This window comes from Dryobates pubescens, chromosome 13 (assembly GCF_014839835.1).
Source record: "Dryobates pubescens isolate bDryPub1 chromosome 13, bDryPub1.pri, whole genome shotgun sequence".
Lineage (NCBI taxonomy): Eukaryota > Metazoa > Chordata > Aves > Piciformes > Picidae > Dryobates > Dryobates pubescens.
The window spans coordinates 13313948-13329266 of record NC_071624.1 but is presented as its reverse complement, the minus strand read 5'-3'; the positions used below and the strand labels follow the sequence as shown (position 1 = coordinate 13329266).

General features: G+C 39.5%; 1 protein-coding gene across 2 annotated transcripts in view; it reads left to right on the top strand.

Annotated features, from left to right (window-relative positions):
• FXR1 (FMR1 autosomal homolog 1) overlaps positions 1 to 15319 on the top strand; it is a 36369-nt gene that overhangs the window by 13672 nt on the left and 7378 nt on the right. For both annotated transcript variants that reach the window (XM_054166160.1, XM_054166161.1), the window contains exons 4-12: positions 996 to 1067; positions 3204 to 3352; positions 3809 to 3902; positions 4856 to 4972; positions 5067 to 5237; positions 10268 to 10346; positions 12608 to 12717; positions 13674 to 13760; positions 14469 to 14676. In XM_054166160.1, the coding sequence (XP_054022135.1) occupies positions 996 to 1067; positions 3204 to 3352; positions 3809 to 3902; positions 4856 to 4972; positions 5067 to 5237; positions 10268 to 10346; positions 12608 to 12717; positions 13674 to 13760; positions 14469 to 14676 (1087 nt within the window). The remainder of the gene's footprint in view (positions 1 to 995; positions 1068 to 3203; positions 3353 to 3808; positions 3903 to 4855; positions 4973 to 5066; positions 5238 to 10267; positions 10347 to 12607; positions 12718 to 13673; positions 13761 to 14468; positions 14677 to 15319) is intronic.

Genomic DNA, 15319 nt, shown 5'->3' with positions numbered 1-15319 from the left:
TCTGGAATGTAATTGGAAATCTCTTGATAGGAAGAGGTAATAGAGCTCTTCCAATAACAGTAGTTTTAATCCAGATGAAATGTCTGGTACAATCTGGGAGGAAATTGTGTGAATTACACTGTTTCACAGAGAAATGGTATTAATTAGAAGTGGTATGTTAAACCAGGAAATCAAGACATGCATGTTCTGTTCCCATCTCATTGCAGAATTTCTAGTAATGCAGTATTTACTACTTTTGATTTTTCTTTTGTCCTTAAAATCAAATTAATGAGTTTCTTTAGGATAGCTGTATAGTGTCTGGCTAGTAATTTAAGAGACAATGTAGTATAGGTGCTGGGGGGTTGTGTCACTTTATTTGAAATGCATGCTATTTGTTGCATTTTTTTAGAGGCTAAATGTGAAAAATTGGTTTCTCCATCCTTGCTGTTGCAAAATTTGTTGTTTATTGTATGTGCAAATGACTTTGGCCTGCCAGAAGTGTATAAGGAGTAAACTTCAGCAGTTCTCTTTTCTATATCTAATCTTGCATTAACTTGGTAGCTGTAGTTAAATGTGGAATACAGTCATGTGTTGACTGGGTTCACTTCAGTAGTCCTGGGTATATCAAATAAGCCAGCAATGAAGCAGATAACTTAGCTGTGGAGGTCCTTCTGTGTGAACTTCAGTGTGAAGACAGTGTTTGAATTTAGTGAGGAGTTGTCCCCAGATAAGCATTGAGACAAGGTTTTGTCTTCCTTTAGAAATTATTTTTCACTTGTCAGTAACAAAGAATCATCAGGCAAAGGGAATCTGTTCACAATCCTTGTACTACAAAACAATAGTAATTTGTTTAAGAAGCCCCACGTGCCTGCATGTTTTATACAAAAATGGCTTTCATGTAGCATGCTGTTCCAGTTTAATGAAAATGAGGACATTTGGGATGTTCTTTCTTTATTATATGTGCAAATGAATTGTCTGTGAGTGCTGTCAGTGTTTCTTACTGCTTTCATTTTCAGGTTTATTCTAGAGCAAATGACCAAGAACCTTGTGGCTGGTGGCTGGCAAAAGTTCGGATGATGAAGGGAGAGGTAAATTATTTCAAAACCTACTGATTTAATGATATTAATTTATTTCAAGTAAATATGAAAGGTCCTTTTGATGGCAGAACTATGACTAAAGTACTACCAGCACAAAAACATGACAGACCAGATTTCTAAGTTGAGATCCCTTTGGAGTGACCCATGCTGCACTATACAACTGAGGGTCATGTTTTTATAGCTGAGCAAGTCACCTCCCTTATTTATAGTTAATTGCTGGAAGACTGTATGCACACACAAGGACAGGACTTCTAATAAACCTACTTTGTGAACTGAACTTGGTGCTAAAAAAATCAGTAAAGCAGTGCATTTCACTTAACCTCTGGTTAAAGCTAGTGTTTAAACTCCACAAATTAAGCATGCTGTAGCTATTGGTGTTGCTAGGGGTTTTTTTGGTGTACTTCTCCTAAGTGTAGTGGAAAGACATCAGTTGCTTTACTTTTTTGCATATGTCAAGTTTGTATTTTTCTGTTGACCCTTGATAGTTACAGCTGTAAAGTAACTGGCAGATTCAGACACTTAAGTGGATAGAGCTATGTCAGTGTCTGGTACCATTTCAGTAGAGCTTCATTTTGTGAAATGACATCAAGAAAATTTAGCTTTAACAAGATGCTTCTACTGTATATTCCTGAAAGCAAAGGAAATAGGGGTGAGAATAAAATAGTCCCATTTCTGACACTGTTTAAAAACTGTCCACAAAAAGTATCTGCTATTGAGCTCTGTAAGGGCAAGGTGGTAAACAGTTACCAAAGAGTCTTTATCTTAGTCCTTGTGATTAAACAGTTTATTAAGGAAAAAAAAAAAGAAGAGACAAACTGACTGAAATATGTCACAGAAGTTTGGAGTTTTCCTGTGTGTTACCTTGCTGTGCTGCTTGTTTCAAAAAGAAGTCCTAAAATGCTTAGTTCTGAATTTACATTCAGTTTCATTCATTTGGGGGGGTTCAGTATTTTTATCAGGAAAAACCCCCAGATTTTTCATCCTCACGTGGCTGGTATCTTTGTATACAACATTATCAAGTATAGTTATTTTAGGGAATTGTCCCTCCTAAAACCCCTCATAGTTCAGCTTTAACTGTTGTATAGTCTCTAACATTTTTTTTTTTTCCCCCCAAAAAAGTAAATGCAAAGTTCACAAACATCCAGTGAATCTAAGGATAGTTAGTTTTGTGATTGTTCTGATTCTGATCAGAATTACCTTTAACTGTAGGATTTGATTGGGTTTATTTTTTTGAAGCATATAGTGTTAGTTGTCTTAAATTTAATTACCTATTTAGTATTTATTTTTCATTGTTACCACCAGAGTTTGTTTCAAAGCAGCTGTGATTAGGAGGATACCTAAGCTAAACTTAAACCATGAAATTGTAAAACAGCCTGTGGAGAAGTATGTCACAACCTTAGTGATTTACTGTTTCCTGATACTTGAGAAAATTGTGTGTTGGCAAAAGCAGATTTCAACTTTGAGGGAGGAAGAGGAGAAAGTGCACTCCTAAATAGCATACAGGTAGAAGGGGAGGTAGGAGATGGCTATATCCCTAACACAAAGCCCAGATTCAAGGATGCTGTGCACACAAGCTTCTTTATACTTGCATGTGTTGGATGGATTATTGGTAGTGTAGGGGGAGATTATTAGTAACTTAAATCTTCTTAGTTCTCTTGCATTCCAAAACTTGGGATAATGTCTATCCATTTTTATTGTGCTCTTGCATGGTTCACAGGTAGTTTGCCTTTTTTCCTTCTTCTTGACTATTTCAGAGCAGATACCTCTGTGAAAAATGAGTTATGATTTATTCTCTATTAGGGATTTTTCGAGAATTAGAGATCCAGGAAACAGTTTGAATTTTGAAACTTGAGCTGAAGTAGGTTTTTGAAGAGGGATGGTCATGAGAAGAATTAACCAAAGATGTGGGGTACTGAAATCACATTGATAAGAGTGCTGTGACTTCACTGAGGAGTCAGGTGGTTACTGAAGTATGTCCAGGCTCATTTGTGTAGAAATGTAGCACATCAACTCAGATTTATGTTTCGGACTGTATGTTCATACGTTGTACTTCTCGGTGGCGCTGGTACTGTTGCTGTGCCGTTGTTCCTTACTGAAACTACCGCTTGAAAAATAATTCTTCCGTAGTTTTATGTCATTGAATATGCTGCTTGTGATGCCACTTACAATGAGATTGTCACTTACGAACGACTCCGACCTGTGAACCAGAACAAAACTGTCAAAAAGAACACCTTCTTCAAGTGCACCGTGGATGTTCCCGAAGATCTGAGAGACGCGTGAGTAGCTCTACGCCTTCTCACTAAGGCGTTTGCTGTGTCTGGGGGCGGAAATCCCACTTGCCATAAATGTTAGAGGCAAATTTACAGGTCCATGGGTGGCTATTGCTGCAGTAGCTTGTTTAGAAACTGCTGACTGGGGGCCCTGCTTGAGCTTTTGGGGTGGGGACAAAAAAAATGAGTTCTGAGATGGGAGCTTCAAGTCTTGCTTTAGCTCTTTAAAGATCATGCGCTCACAACAGGCCCCCAGTACTGAGACTTGCCAATGGACCATCGTGGGTGTAGAGTCCACAGAGAAACAAGCTGTAGAACCATGTTAAGGAGAATGGGAATTTTTCCAGTTTCTGAGCAGTCTTTTTGATAAACTACTTTGAAACGTCCTTGGTTCTGCCCGTGATGCATCACGTTCTGTTTTGATGCAGCTTATTGAAATGGCAATCATTTTTGTCTCCTTAGGTGTGCTAATGAAAATGCACATAAAGATTTCAAGAAAGCTGTGGGAGCATGTCGTATTTTTTACCATGCTGAAACTGCTCAACTAATAATACTGGTAACTTACTCTCTTTGTAGATGTTGCATGAATGATCAGTATATTATTTATGGGAAGCACATAGCCAGCTTGTGTATTTGTATGGAAAACAGTTTCACTTGTCAAACTGTGTAAACTGTGAGAGATTTAATATATGTAGGTGCATTTAAGCTTACTCTGGGGTTAGACCTTTGGAGGGGCTACAGGTACTGAATTGCACCAGTTCATCAGGCAGCCAGTACCAGAACAAGAGGACACAGTCTCAGGCTGCGCCAGGGGAGGTTTAAGTTGGATGTTAGGAAGAAGTTCTATACAGAGAGAGTGATTGCCCATTGGAATGGGCTGCCTGGGGAGGTGGTGGAGTCGCTGTCATTGGAGGTTTTCAGGAGGAGACTTGATGGGGTGCTCGGTGCCATGGGTTAGTTGTTTAGGTGGGTTGGATTGGTTGATAGGTTGGACGTGATGATCTTGAAGGTCTCTTCCAACCTGGTCTATTCTATTCTATCATAGCCATTGACTTGTTCACTTTGATGCCTCTGTGGTGGTTTTCTCTATTACATAGACTTTTCCCAGCATTAGTTTTTCTTCACAGTTCTGTTTACTTAGTATTATCCACTTGATCCTCACTCTCCAGAACTGCTTTCCTTGCTTATTTCCTTAGTTCTGTCATTCAGACTGTGAGTGACAAAGATGTCTATAGTAGATTGATATTTAATGTTTGGAGGACATCATGGAGAAAGAGTGACTCTGTATAACCTGCAACAAAATCTTTAGTATAAAATGTGCACTAAGAAGCAACAGAAAATTGTTGGTGTCCAGAGCTGGTGCTGAATTTCTCATGCCTTGTTTGAGTAAGAATAATGGCCACATATGTTCTGGAAATTCATCTTTATTAGTTTAAGTAGGTTTCTGATTTATTCTTTAAATGTGGATTTGCTTAAAAATGGAAACTGAATGTTCTTTCTCTTCTGTAGTCTGCCAGTGAAGCAACAGTGAAGAGAGTGAATATACTGAGTGACATGCATCTGCGCAGCATTCGTACCAAACTTATGCTTATGTCAAGAAATGAAGAAGCTACAAAACACTTAGAGGTAAGCCATGTAGTTCTTACTGCCTGAAACTGAGCACATCACTGTACGTGAGGTTGTATGCATGTGGATGAGTCTTACTTTCTTTTCCCTTCAGTGCACAAAACAGCTTGCTGCAGCATTTCATGAGGAGTTTGTAGTCCGAGAAGATTTAATGGGACTTGCTATAGGAACACATGGTAGTAACATACAACAAGCCAGAAAGGTTCCAGGAGTTACTGCCATTGAACTTGAAGAGGATACTGGTACTTTCAGAATCTATGGAGAGGTAAGTGGGAGCTTTGTATGAATCTGATGAGTGTTTCACTGCATCTGCTTTCAGTGGTGAGAGCTGTACCCAGAATTGAGAACTGGAAATAGCTGAGTAGTTGCTTGAGTGGCTATGTGCATGTTCACATGACAGCAGTTGGTACCACATTGCTTGAATGTGACATCCCTAAGATGTGTTCTATCCTAACTCCATGTGCTGATGCACAAATTCTAACTGCACTGTTCATCTTGGTCAACCCAAGAGAAATACCATTTGCTGCTATTTTACTTCATCATAGATTCTTTTTAATTATTTTTTTCCTCCAGATTGTATATGCTGTTCTTGTTGGTTCTCCCTTTCCCTTCTTTCTAGTTCATGTGTGTTTTGCTGTGTGGTGTCTGTTCCTCTGACCTCTTACTTGCCTTACTGCAGAGGGAGTTGGACTAGATGACCTTTGGAGGTCCCTTCCAACACAGACCATTCTAAGATTCTATGACATAGCCAAATACATTAAATCCTGTATCTGCTGCTTCTAATCCTTTTGGCAATTTAGTGCTGGCTTTGGCAAGTACTGGCTTGTTCCAAGTTAATTCCATTTGTGTGACTCTTAACCTGATGTGCTTTAAATCTCACAAGTGCCTTGAAAGATAGTTGGTCTTTGGACAAAATCAAAATCCATTTGGGTGACAGAAGAGTAGTGACAAAGATGCTGCTGTCACCAGGGTCCTGTCAGAAGATTTCTTGTGGGTTTTTTATCCCATGTTACTGACTCTCCAGGTGTCAGTCACACCTGAGTCTCTAGTGTTAATGCTTTTACAAATCCTTGGTCATCTGCTGCTTTGGGAATTGATGGTCTTGAACTGTGCTCCATGCATGTCAGGAGTAGAACCTGGTTGTGATCCAAGCATCAGATGAAGTTGATACTGTTGGGAGGAGGAGTCTCTTCTGTACTCTTCAGGATCTCTGAAGTTCTGTGTTGTCTTTTTTGGGTTTTTTTGAAACTGTAGAGTCCTCCAGGGTATCAGCATGGCAGCAGATCCTTCTCTGGTCTAGTACTATCGGATAATAACATCTCGCAGTTCATGAAGAAGACTCGGATGAGTTTAAACACAGTAGAATGTGTAGTGTATTCCAGCTTCTGTCTCTTTAATGCAAATGGTGTGATGCTGAAATGTGTGGAAAGGTGGTGACAGTCACCAGCCTCTTACAGTACTGTGCTGCAGTGATGATAAATGCCAGATGCCCCCTAATAATGCTTTTAGACACATCCAGCCTTGTCCTTCCTGGAAGTGATAGCTGCTCCTAAAAAAGCCAGGCAACCTAAATGTTCCACATGATGAAGGCTTTGGCATCTGGGTATTCTTGTCTACTCCTTTTGCCTCTCTGCAACAGAAGTTGGCAAGCAGCCAGGCCCTAATGGCTGAATGCACAGGCAGACAATTTTGGACTGTGATACGTATGGGAATAGCGATCCAGTGTCCCTGACATTGTAGTCAGGGTCAGAGGGTCTCCCATAGATAACATTTTGCATAAAGACAAAAGACCAGTGTGGCTCAGGGCTGGAATCTCTGAGGGAAGGAAGAGTGAGATGCATTTTAAAGAGCACTGGAAAGCCATATGATCAGAGGGAAGCTAAACTGTATGGGCTGGGCTGCTCTTCGTGCTTCTCCTTGTCTGGTCAACACCACTTCAATTCCAGGACCCTTTCCCTTCTGCCTGAACCTTCCCTTGTGATACCTGTTATGGAGACCATAGTGCTGTGAACTTCAGAGTTGGACAGTGAGTAGCTATCCCTGCTTTTAAAATCTTTTGCCTCCCATGGAGGAAGAGCCTTATCAGAAACAGAAAAGCTTTTCTTAGACCTTCCTTACTGGTGAAATTGAGTTCTATTCAGTTGGTGTGCAGTTCTTAACGCTTGAGTTTCTTCGTTCTTACACCATGTTTTAAAGATATTTAACTGTGTGATGACCATTCCCTTGAGTAGAAAGGTAACAAGACCCATCAATCTCAGCTTTTTCAGGAGACTGTTACTCATTTTTCCCTTTGAAGCTTTGGAGCACATCTTTTTTTTTTGTGAAAAGATTTGCATCCTAGTGGATAAAGCATAGTTCCCTGCCATAACTCGGGAAGACTTTGCCTTTATCTGCATGACGATAAGGTTTTTCAGATTAATCCCAGGGTAGTTTTGTATCATCCATTTGGAAAAGTCTAAAAGTCTTTTAAAACCTTGTTTCAGAAACTGGTGTCAGACTCTTGAGGCACATCCACCTTTTGTAACCGGAGTGCCCTCTGCCAGCACGTAGATAGATGTTAGCAACTGTGTTACAAAACATTTTCCCTTAAGCCTGCAGCCTTAGGGTTCCTGTTTCGCATTCAGGTGGAAGTCTCCTGCTGCAAAAATGGAAGGTATAATGCTGAGTTTAGATAAATACTCCACTGAATCTTTCCATTAGACTCTTCAAGTAATGTACACGTGTCTTGATAGTACGAGCTACTATGTGAAGTTACCAGAGCCTCAGTGGACATGTAGGTGGTAATTCAAAGCCAGAAAGGTACCTACTAGCAACTGGAATTCTTTCAGGTCTTTAATCCACATCCATTTTTAGAGAGAGAAATTACCAACTGAGGAAGTGAGAATACATTGTCCAGATTGGCTTTATGTGCTATCTCCTGTTGGGTGTGAATGAGTCATACAGGTTGTACTTGCGTAAAAGTTCTGAGTGCTCGTGGCCAAGTGGAGATATGCATATGGGTATGCTGCAGTTACTGGCAGCAGTTTGTTTTCTTATCCTGACTGCTGCTGTGGAGCAGTCACTGTTCCTTCATCTTTATTTGGGAGGGAATTGATAACACACTTCAGAGGCAGGACATTGCACGGATTTTAGTTAATTGTGTCCTATTGATAGTTCATTGAAGATGGAAAAATTACTAGTGAGTGTTGAAGTTTGTACTGTTTTATCAGTTGCTGTGAGTATGCAGCAGTATGACTTCCTGTTCATCTGCTTTGCATGCTTTCTTGCTTGTTTCATTATCATGAAATCCAGTTCACCCTTGTTTTTCTTGCCATCATTCTGACCTCTGCCAGGAGTAGAGGTATGTAAGGGTTCTGTTTTTCTAGCACTTCTTTAATCTGAATGATGCAGGTAGTCTTATTTCATGTGTTGCCTTAAAAATGATGGATGAAAGGGCTGAGGCATTAGTGTAAAATGAAAACTGCTCAAAAGCTGTCATGACATTTTTTGGTACTTAATTCTAATTGCTAACTTGAAGCTTTGTTTCTTGTTTCGGCATCTGTATAGCCTCAACTAACAGTTGATTTGTCATTCAATAATAAAGCTTTAGGAGAGCTCCCTGCTAACCAAAGACACTGTTCTTTGCTGGAAAACATTGTAGATGGGCTGTGGCCAGCAACCAGCATTCTAGGAGGTGCCCTGGCTGTACTGCTTGCAATGTAGAGGTGATTTGATTAGGACAGATTCCTTAGTGTGGTCCACTGCTTCACTGTAGAATTCAGGTTGCCCTAGCGTCATTTGCCGGCTGTTACAAGACAGTTTGAAGGTGCTAGTTACTCAGGCTTAGTTATTAATTCATTTTTGTAGAGAAAACAGAGTAACTCCTTTAAGTGGAGCCATTTCTAAGAGGCTTGGTACACTGTGTGTGTTTGCTTCTGTACCTTTCTGCAGTGCTGTTGCTCTTTTGAATCACCAATTTGCCCAACCACTGCCAAATTGCTCTAGAATTCAGAGCACTGTGTGCTGAACATAGCTGCCCAGCCTTTCTGCAGTGAGTCCCTTTCCTGAAGGTACAGCTGAGTTGGTTGCGTGGTGGGCAAACCTTGTGAGTGCACATAGCTGGAGGAATAGCTGCTTTTGTCACCTGGGCAGTGTGTATTCACTGAGGATTTGTGTATTTGCACTTGTTTTTTTCTCAGATGTGCCTGCAAAATCTGTTACAAGAAGGGTTCTCTGGTACTCTGATTTTCCTTCCATTTTCTTGAATGCTGAGTAAGAGAACAGAAACTTCCTTGAGGGGAGAGCTTCCAACAGCTCTTTATTTCATGCTTTTTTGAAAAATCAGTACACCTGGCTGTAAAGCCAATCAGTCACTGCTTACAGTGAGCCTGTAAAGTTCTTTGGAGAGCTTGTGCTTCAGCCTTGGAACTGTCTTACCTTTATCAGGAGACATATTACTTAGATAATGTCAGGAGACAAAAAAGAGCTGAAAATTCAATTTCTCCACTATTTTTTCTACATGTGGTCCTCTGGGCAATGAAATGGTCTGTTACATGTTAAAAATTAAGTTTAAAACTGTGAAATAAATTTATATCTTTGACAATATTGATGGTAGTACAGTTTCTGTGGAGAAAAAATGGATACTTCCAGAGCAGCTCAGAGGGAAACATGAAGATGAAACTATAGTTTTGCCCATAGCCATACAACTACCTACTCATCCACTGCAAAGTCAGGTGACATCAAATACAGGATCCAAAGTTGCTTTTAACATAATATTCTTGCAAGTTTCTGTGAATGCTGGTAGGACCTGTTACAGATTTGTTTCTTTTAAGCACAGAATCTTTGTAGTAACTCTCACTTTGATTATTAATTTAGGGGTTTTTTTAATAAATAGACTCCAGAGTTGAAAATTGTCTGTTTCTGGGGAGAGAGAACAAAATTAATCTGTTTGTTTTTTTTTTTTCCCTGATTATTGTCTACCAGAAAGTACTTCCAAGACATATCTTAAAGATATTTTATGTCTGGGGCTTACTAGTGGAAGGTTGCAGATGATACTTTAAAATGTCTTGCTTTGTTGCTTTGTTTATTACTGATGGGTTGCCTTGCTGCTGCATTTTGTCACTGGCCATTTCACTCGATAGTTTCTTTGACATTTAGGTCAAAACTAGGTTAACTTTGTCTCACTGTTTCTCTCTTTTGGAAAATCAGCTTGATATTTGTTAAACTTGTAGCTGTTTCAGCAAGGTTTTGCTCTTGACATCTTGCATTCGTGAGTCAGCTCCGTTTTTATATGTTGTTTTTTTAATTCATTTCCAGACTGCCGATGCAGTAAAAAAGGCCAGAAGTTACTTGGAATTTGTGGAGGATTTTATTCAAGTTCCCAGAAATCTTGTTGGTATGTAATACTGCTAAAACTTGGGGAAAGGGAGCCTGATCAGCATGACTGTGCAGAGTGGATTTACTGCCAGTTCAATACTTGATTTCTCCCTTGAAGTAGAAAGTGATGAATCTTTTACAGCTGTGTGTATCAGGGAATTACTATGGAATTACATATGTTACTGAATAAATACATTGTCAGGATTTTAACCCTTAAAATGGTTTGATTACAGACTTGTGCCATCTAATTCAGTGGTAATATTTCAAGTTCAAATTGTAGTAGAACGTGGTTTGTTATACTGACCGCTTAATAGTGTGTAAACTGGATCCCAGAATGCAGTGTGGGAGTACTGCACCTGAGACGCAGCAGTGATGCAAGGCAGTTCTCATGTTACTGCTCCCTCCTGGGTTTAGATGTGTCAGAGGTGGTGGTTGGGTGGTGTTGAGCAGCTCTATAAACCAGCAGTGCTTGTTAGTCTCATCCTCAGTCTAGAAATGGGCTTTTTTCCATCTTTCAGCTTTATGAAATGTAGCTTCCCAGAACTTGTAAATGCATATTATGGAAGCTTCTGTATCATAAGCTACCTAAAGGTGAGGTTAGCCTCCTATGGTTTAGGCTTAGATCTTGCCTGTGGTAGACTATATAATTTAAATGATTCATGTGAAACTCCTGAAAATAAGACTTTGAAGGTTTTATAACTTGGGCGAGTTAAGATGTAGCCTTTTATTGTTTGGGTTTTTAAACAGTATCTCTGCAAATTGTTTCTGAGGCAACTTGATAATTCTGTTGATGTTAAGGCTTGTTTGAACATTCAGCTGATTATTTTGTACATGAAGATATTTTTGGTTTTTTTTTCCATAATCTCATTGAGCAGACCTAGGTGCACCAGGGAACTTGGCTAAATAAAGGTTTTGAGAGCTCTGGATGACATTCACTAGTGTGAATATAGCCTTATTACAATCATGGCACTAATAGTAATGCATTTCACTGAAAGTGCTACTTTTGAGCAACTACACTGCCAGGCAGACATCTTGCCCAGAGTGCCTGTGGTCATGTATGTAAGCAGAGAGGTATTTAGCTACACTCTATGAAGACATCCAAGTTAAGACCACCATCATGATCGTTAATGACTCAAACGGAAGATCCCCCACTGTGTCCAGTGCATCTCTTTCTGTACCAGATGGAAGAGTGCCATCTGCTGAACTGCCATCCTCAACTGTTGAGACTCCTTGGGACCGAAGATGTTCCCAAATACTGGCTAACCATTAGCCATAGAAAAATGCCAAACACTATAATAAGTCTGGCTTATTTTAGCAGTAATAACAGGAACACTGTGCTAATTGAAATTGTAGACATACAGAGTTATTAGTTGTAGCATGCTTTTTTAAGACAAAAAAACCCCAGCAAACCTGCTGAGCTCTTCAGAATGTTGAGGAAAGGAAACAGTTTTTTATTGCTTTTTGCACTTTGTATCATGCTGGTATCTGCTGTAAAGAATACCTTGTGGAGAACTGTCACACCCTTTGATGGTTAGACCCTGTTCTCACAGGTTCTGCCCTCCTTTCATTTGAATGTTTTTAAGTGCCAGATTGAAGAAATGTTTCCACATCAGTTAGAGATAAAATCTGTTAGTAAGGCAGAAGAGTCACTTTTTTGAGCTTTAAACACACAAGTTCTGAAGAACCTTTTGGTTTAGACCCATGCACGATCTCAAATACTGTAAAGGTAATAAGGGAAGTATGGGTGTCACTCACGTTTGGTGTAGAGGCAAAATTAGCTTTCAGAAAACAATCAGGTTGGTTGGGTTTTTTTTTTTACTTCTGTAAAGTACATGTCCTTGTCAGAATGTCAGGAAAGATATGAGGGAACAGGTGAAGACATGTATAAACCTAAAACAGGTCTTGATGTATAAATCTAAACTAGGCATTTGCAAGATTTTTGTGTCATTTTACTCTTAGTCTGCTTCTGTTTGAAGCTTTTGTGTAGCAGTGAACTTCATCAGTACTTATTGTGTGTATACATATATATATATATATATAGTTTGGGAAGTTTTCACTTCTTGTGGCACATTGGGGGGGGGTGTTTCTTGGGTTTTGGGGTTTTTTTGGTGCCTCTGGAGTAGGAGAAAACTTTATTTCCAAGTACAGTAGAGAAGAGTCAGGTGGTTGTTACAATTATGTTATACGTGACTTAAAACATCAAGAGACTTAAAATATCAAGAAGCCTGTTGAAAGTGTTTTGCACATGGATGCAAAATTAACCATTCTTACCCTCTGAAGGAAAAGTTATTGGAAAAAATGGAAAAGTCATTCAGGAGATTGTAGACAAGTCTGGAGTCGTCAGGGTGAGAATTGAAGGAGATAATGAAAATAAACTGCCCCGTGAAGATGTAAGTACTTTATTCTTCCTGTGATGAGGTTTTTGTTTGCAAAAGCAGTGATGTTTAATTTCTTGGCAAAGAATGCATAGAAAAATACATGCAGAAAATGGGAATTTGTAGGGCCTGACTGAAATCAGTTCAAGTGCTGCTGTGTGGCATCAGAATGGGCTCACTTTTCACCTTGGCATCGTTACGCAGTTTATAAATACAGTGTTTGCGGCCTGTGCACCCTTCTTTTTCATGGCCACTCTGAAACAGTGGTGATGTCCATGCTCAAAAAAGCATGGGTGGCTTTCTAGGATAGATGTTCATGGAGTTATTTTTTAACAAAGACAGTATTTATTATTAAATTTTTTTTCTGGCTGTAGAGATATGTCTGTATATAGAGAGCTTTTAAAGATTTGGGTTGTTTCAGGCTGGCATCTTGGACTAAATTTTACATGAAACAATTGAAAAAAAGATGTCTTTTGTTGCTGATGAAGCAAATCTGTTTGGTTCTTTGAACCTTTCTCCTCTATGTGCTTTAGCTGCATGGCTGATTTGGGATTCTCAGTGTTAACAGTGCTCATGTATTTCAAATATGAGAATAAGATAACTTCTAATGGTGCTTCATGTAGTAAAATTGATTTAATTAACCACTTGATGCTTCTTGGTAAACTGTGGATACTTCTACACATCTACTGTGATAAACCCACAGCAACAGCGTTACATGGAGAGGAATACAAACACTGTATGTCAGGCTGTTGGGAAAGCTGGATGGTTTTAGGTCCATAACATAGAAATCTTGAACCTCACCCCAGTCTGAATTATTTCAAGTGCATCTTTGCAGCCCACAACTGAGTTCCTGTCTCTGCTTGTTTATCTAACTTTTGTAATGTAAACAGATTGATAAAATTTCAACAGAAGGCTTTGTTTGGATGATCATGTTCTTTCTGAAAATAAGATCTGACGTTGTGTTTCTGTAGGGCATGGTACCGTTTGTGTTTGTTGGTACTAAAGAAAGCATTGGCAATGTCCAAGTCCTTCTAGAATACCACATTGCATATCTAAAGGTAAGTGGATTGCAGAAGGAGGAACCTGAAGTAGAAACTTCAGCTGAAGTAACAGGAGTTTTTGCAATCAGTTTGGTGGGATATGTAGTTGATAAACTTTTCCTCTGTATATTGAGATAAAAGGTTTAGTGGCACCTCCTTGCTCTTAGGTGTCACATAGGCCTTTATATCCATTACTGTGGTTACTTAGAACTGTTGGTGTTGAAAGGAATGTACTGTAGAGAACACCTATTTAAATGGTAGTAGGGAAGCAATATGAAGGTTTTTGTCTCTTGGTGTTCTATTGTTAATGCTCTGTTGGGGTACAGGGGAATATCTTGATAGTAGCACACTAATACTGTGTAGTATTAGAACAATTATCAAATTAGTGGGCTTTGTGTGGAATGGCGGTGTTGACTTAGAAATGCAGAGTTAATTTGAATCTTGTTACTTTGTCAGTTTACTCTTTTAAAATGTGACTAGAATATATGTGGTGAAGTGTGGTTAAGAGGGTAATAACAGTCTGCACGGTGATTTGAGAGAAAGGGTTTAGACTTCTTCCACAACTCTGCAGAACTCATGCTTGAATTCTGTTGATTGCAGTCACCTTCAAGGTGATGTTCATTCTCCCACAGGAATGCTGTATTTTAAGGTGACTGATGTATGATAGCATTTTGTGAAGGAAAAGACCATTTCTTCGTCAGCAAGGGTTTTTTGTTTGTTACGTAGGAGGTAGAACAATTAAGACTGGAAAGGCTCCAGATTGATGAACAGCTGCGTCAGATCGGGATGGGTTTCAGACCTTCTTCTGCCAGAGTTCCTGAAAAGGAGAAGGGTTACACAACGGATGAGAGCACCCTCTCCTCAGTGCAGGGCTCCAGGTCCTACAGCGGAAGAGGCAGAGGCCGCAGAGGCCCCAATTACACGTCTGGTTATGGTGAGTTTTCTTGAGCATCTGCTGCAAACAAGTTGTCAAGATACTTCTGTATCCATCACTGTCTCAAGCATTCAGCATAGCTGAGTGAAGGCAGGGTATGAAATTCAGAATTGCCATTCTGTTGTTCACGTAGCACAAAACACCCCATTAGATTTACATGCTTGATAAAGCTTTACATTGCAAAACCGAAGTCTGGTAAGTTCACATCATTCAACAGTAGTAATGACTTCATACAAAGGTGGTAAATAGAGCTACAGATACTCCTCAGGAGACCCAAGGTAAAAAAGAAATCTGGCATGAGCACCATCTGTTTTGATTGAGGAGGAATGAAACATGCTTGTCTGCCATCATGGCTATCTTACAAATGTATTTCTTGAAAAGTAAACCAAACTAATTTGAAACTGAGCCAGTAAAAAGTCCCCCCATTGTATTGTTTAATTTGTAGATAGCAATTAAACTGGATTCGTTCAGCACAAGGTAGTGAGGTATGCTGATGCATGTTTTAAATTAACAAGAAAGTGCTAGTCAGTTCCCTAGAGGCATGCACATCTCCTTTGCATTTAGCAGCAGCTCCCAAATGGAGATGGTCTCCATTTGAATATAGACAAAGAAATGTAGGTGCCCCACTGAATGTGGGGAAATA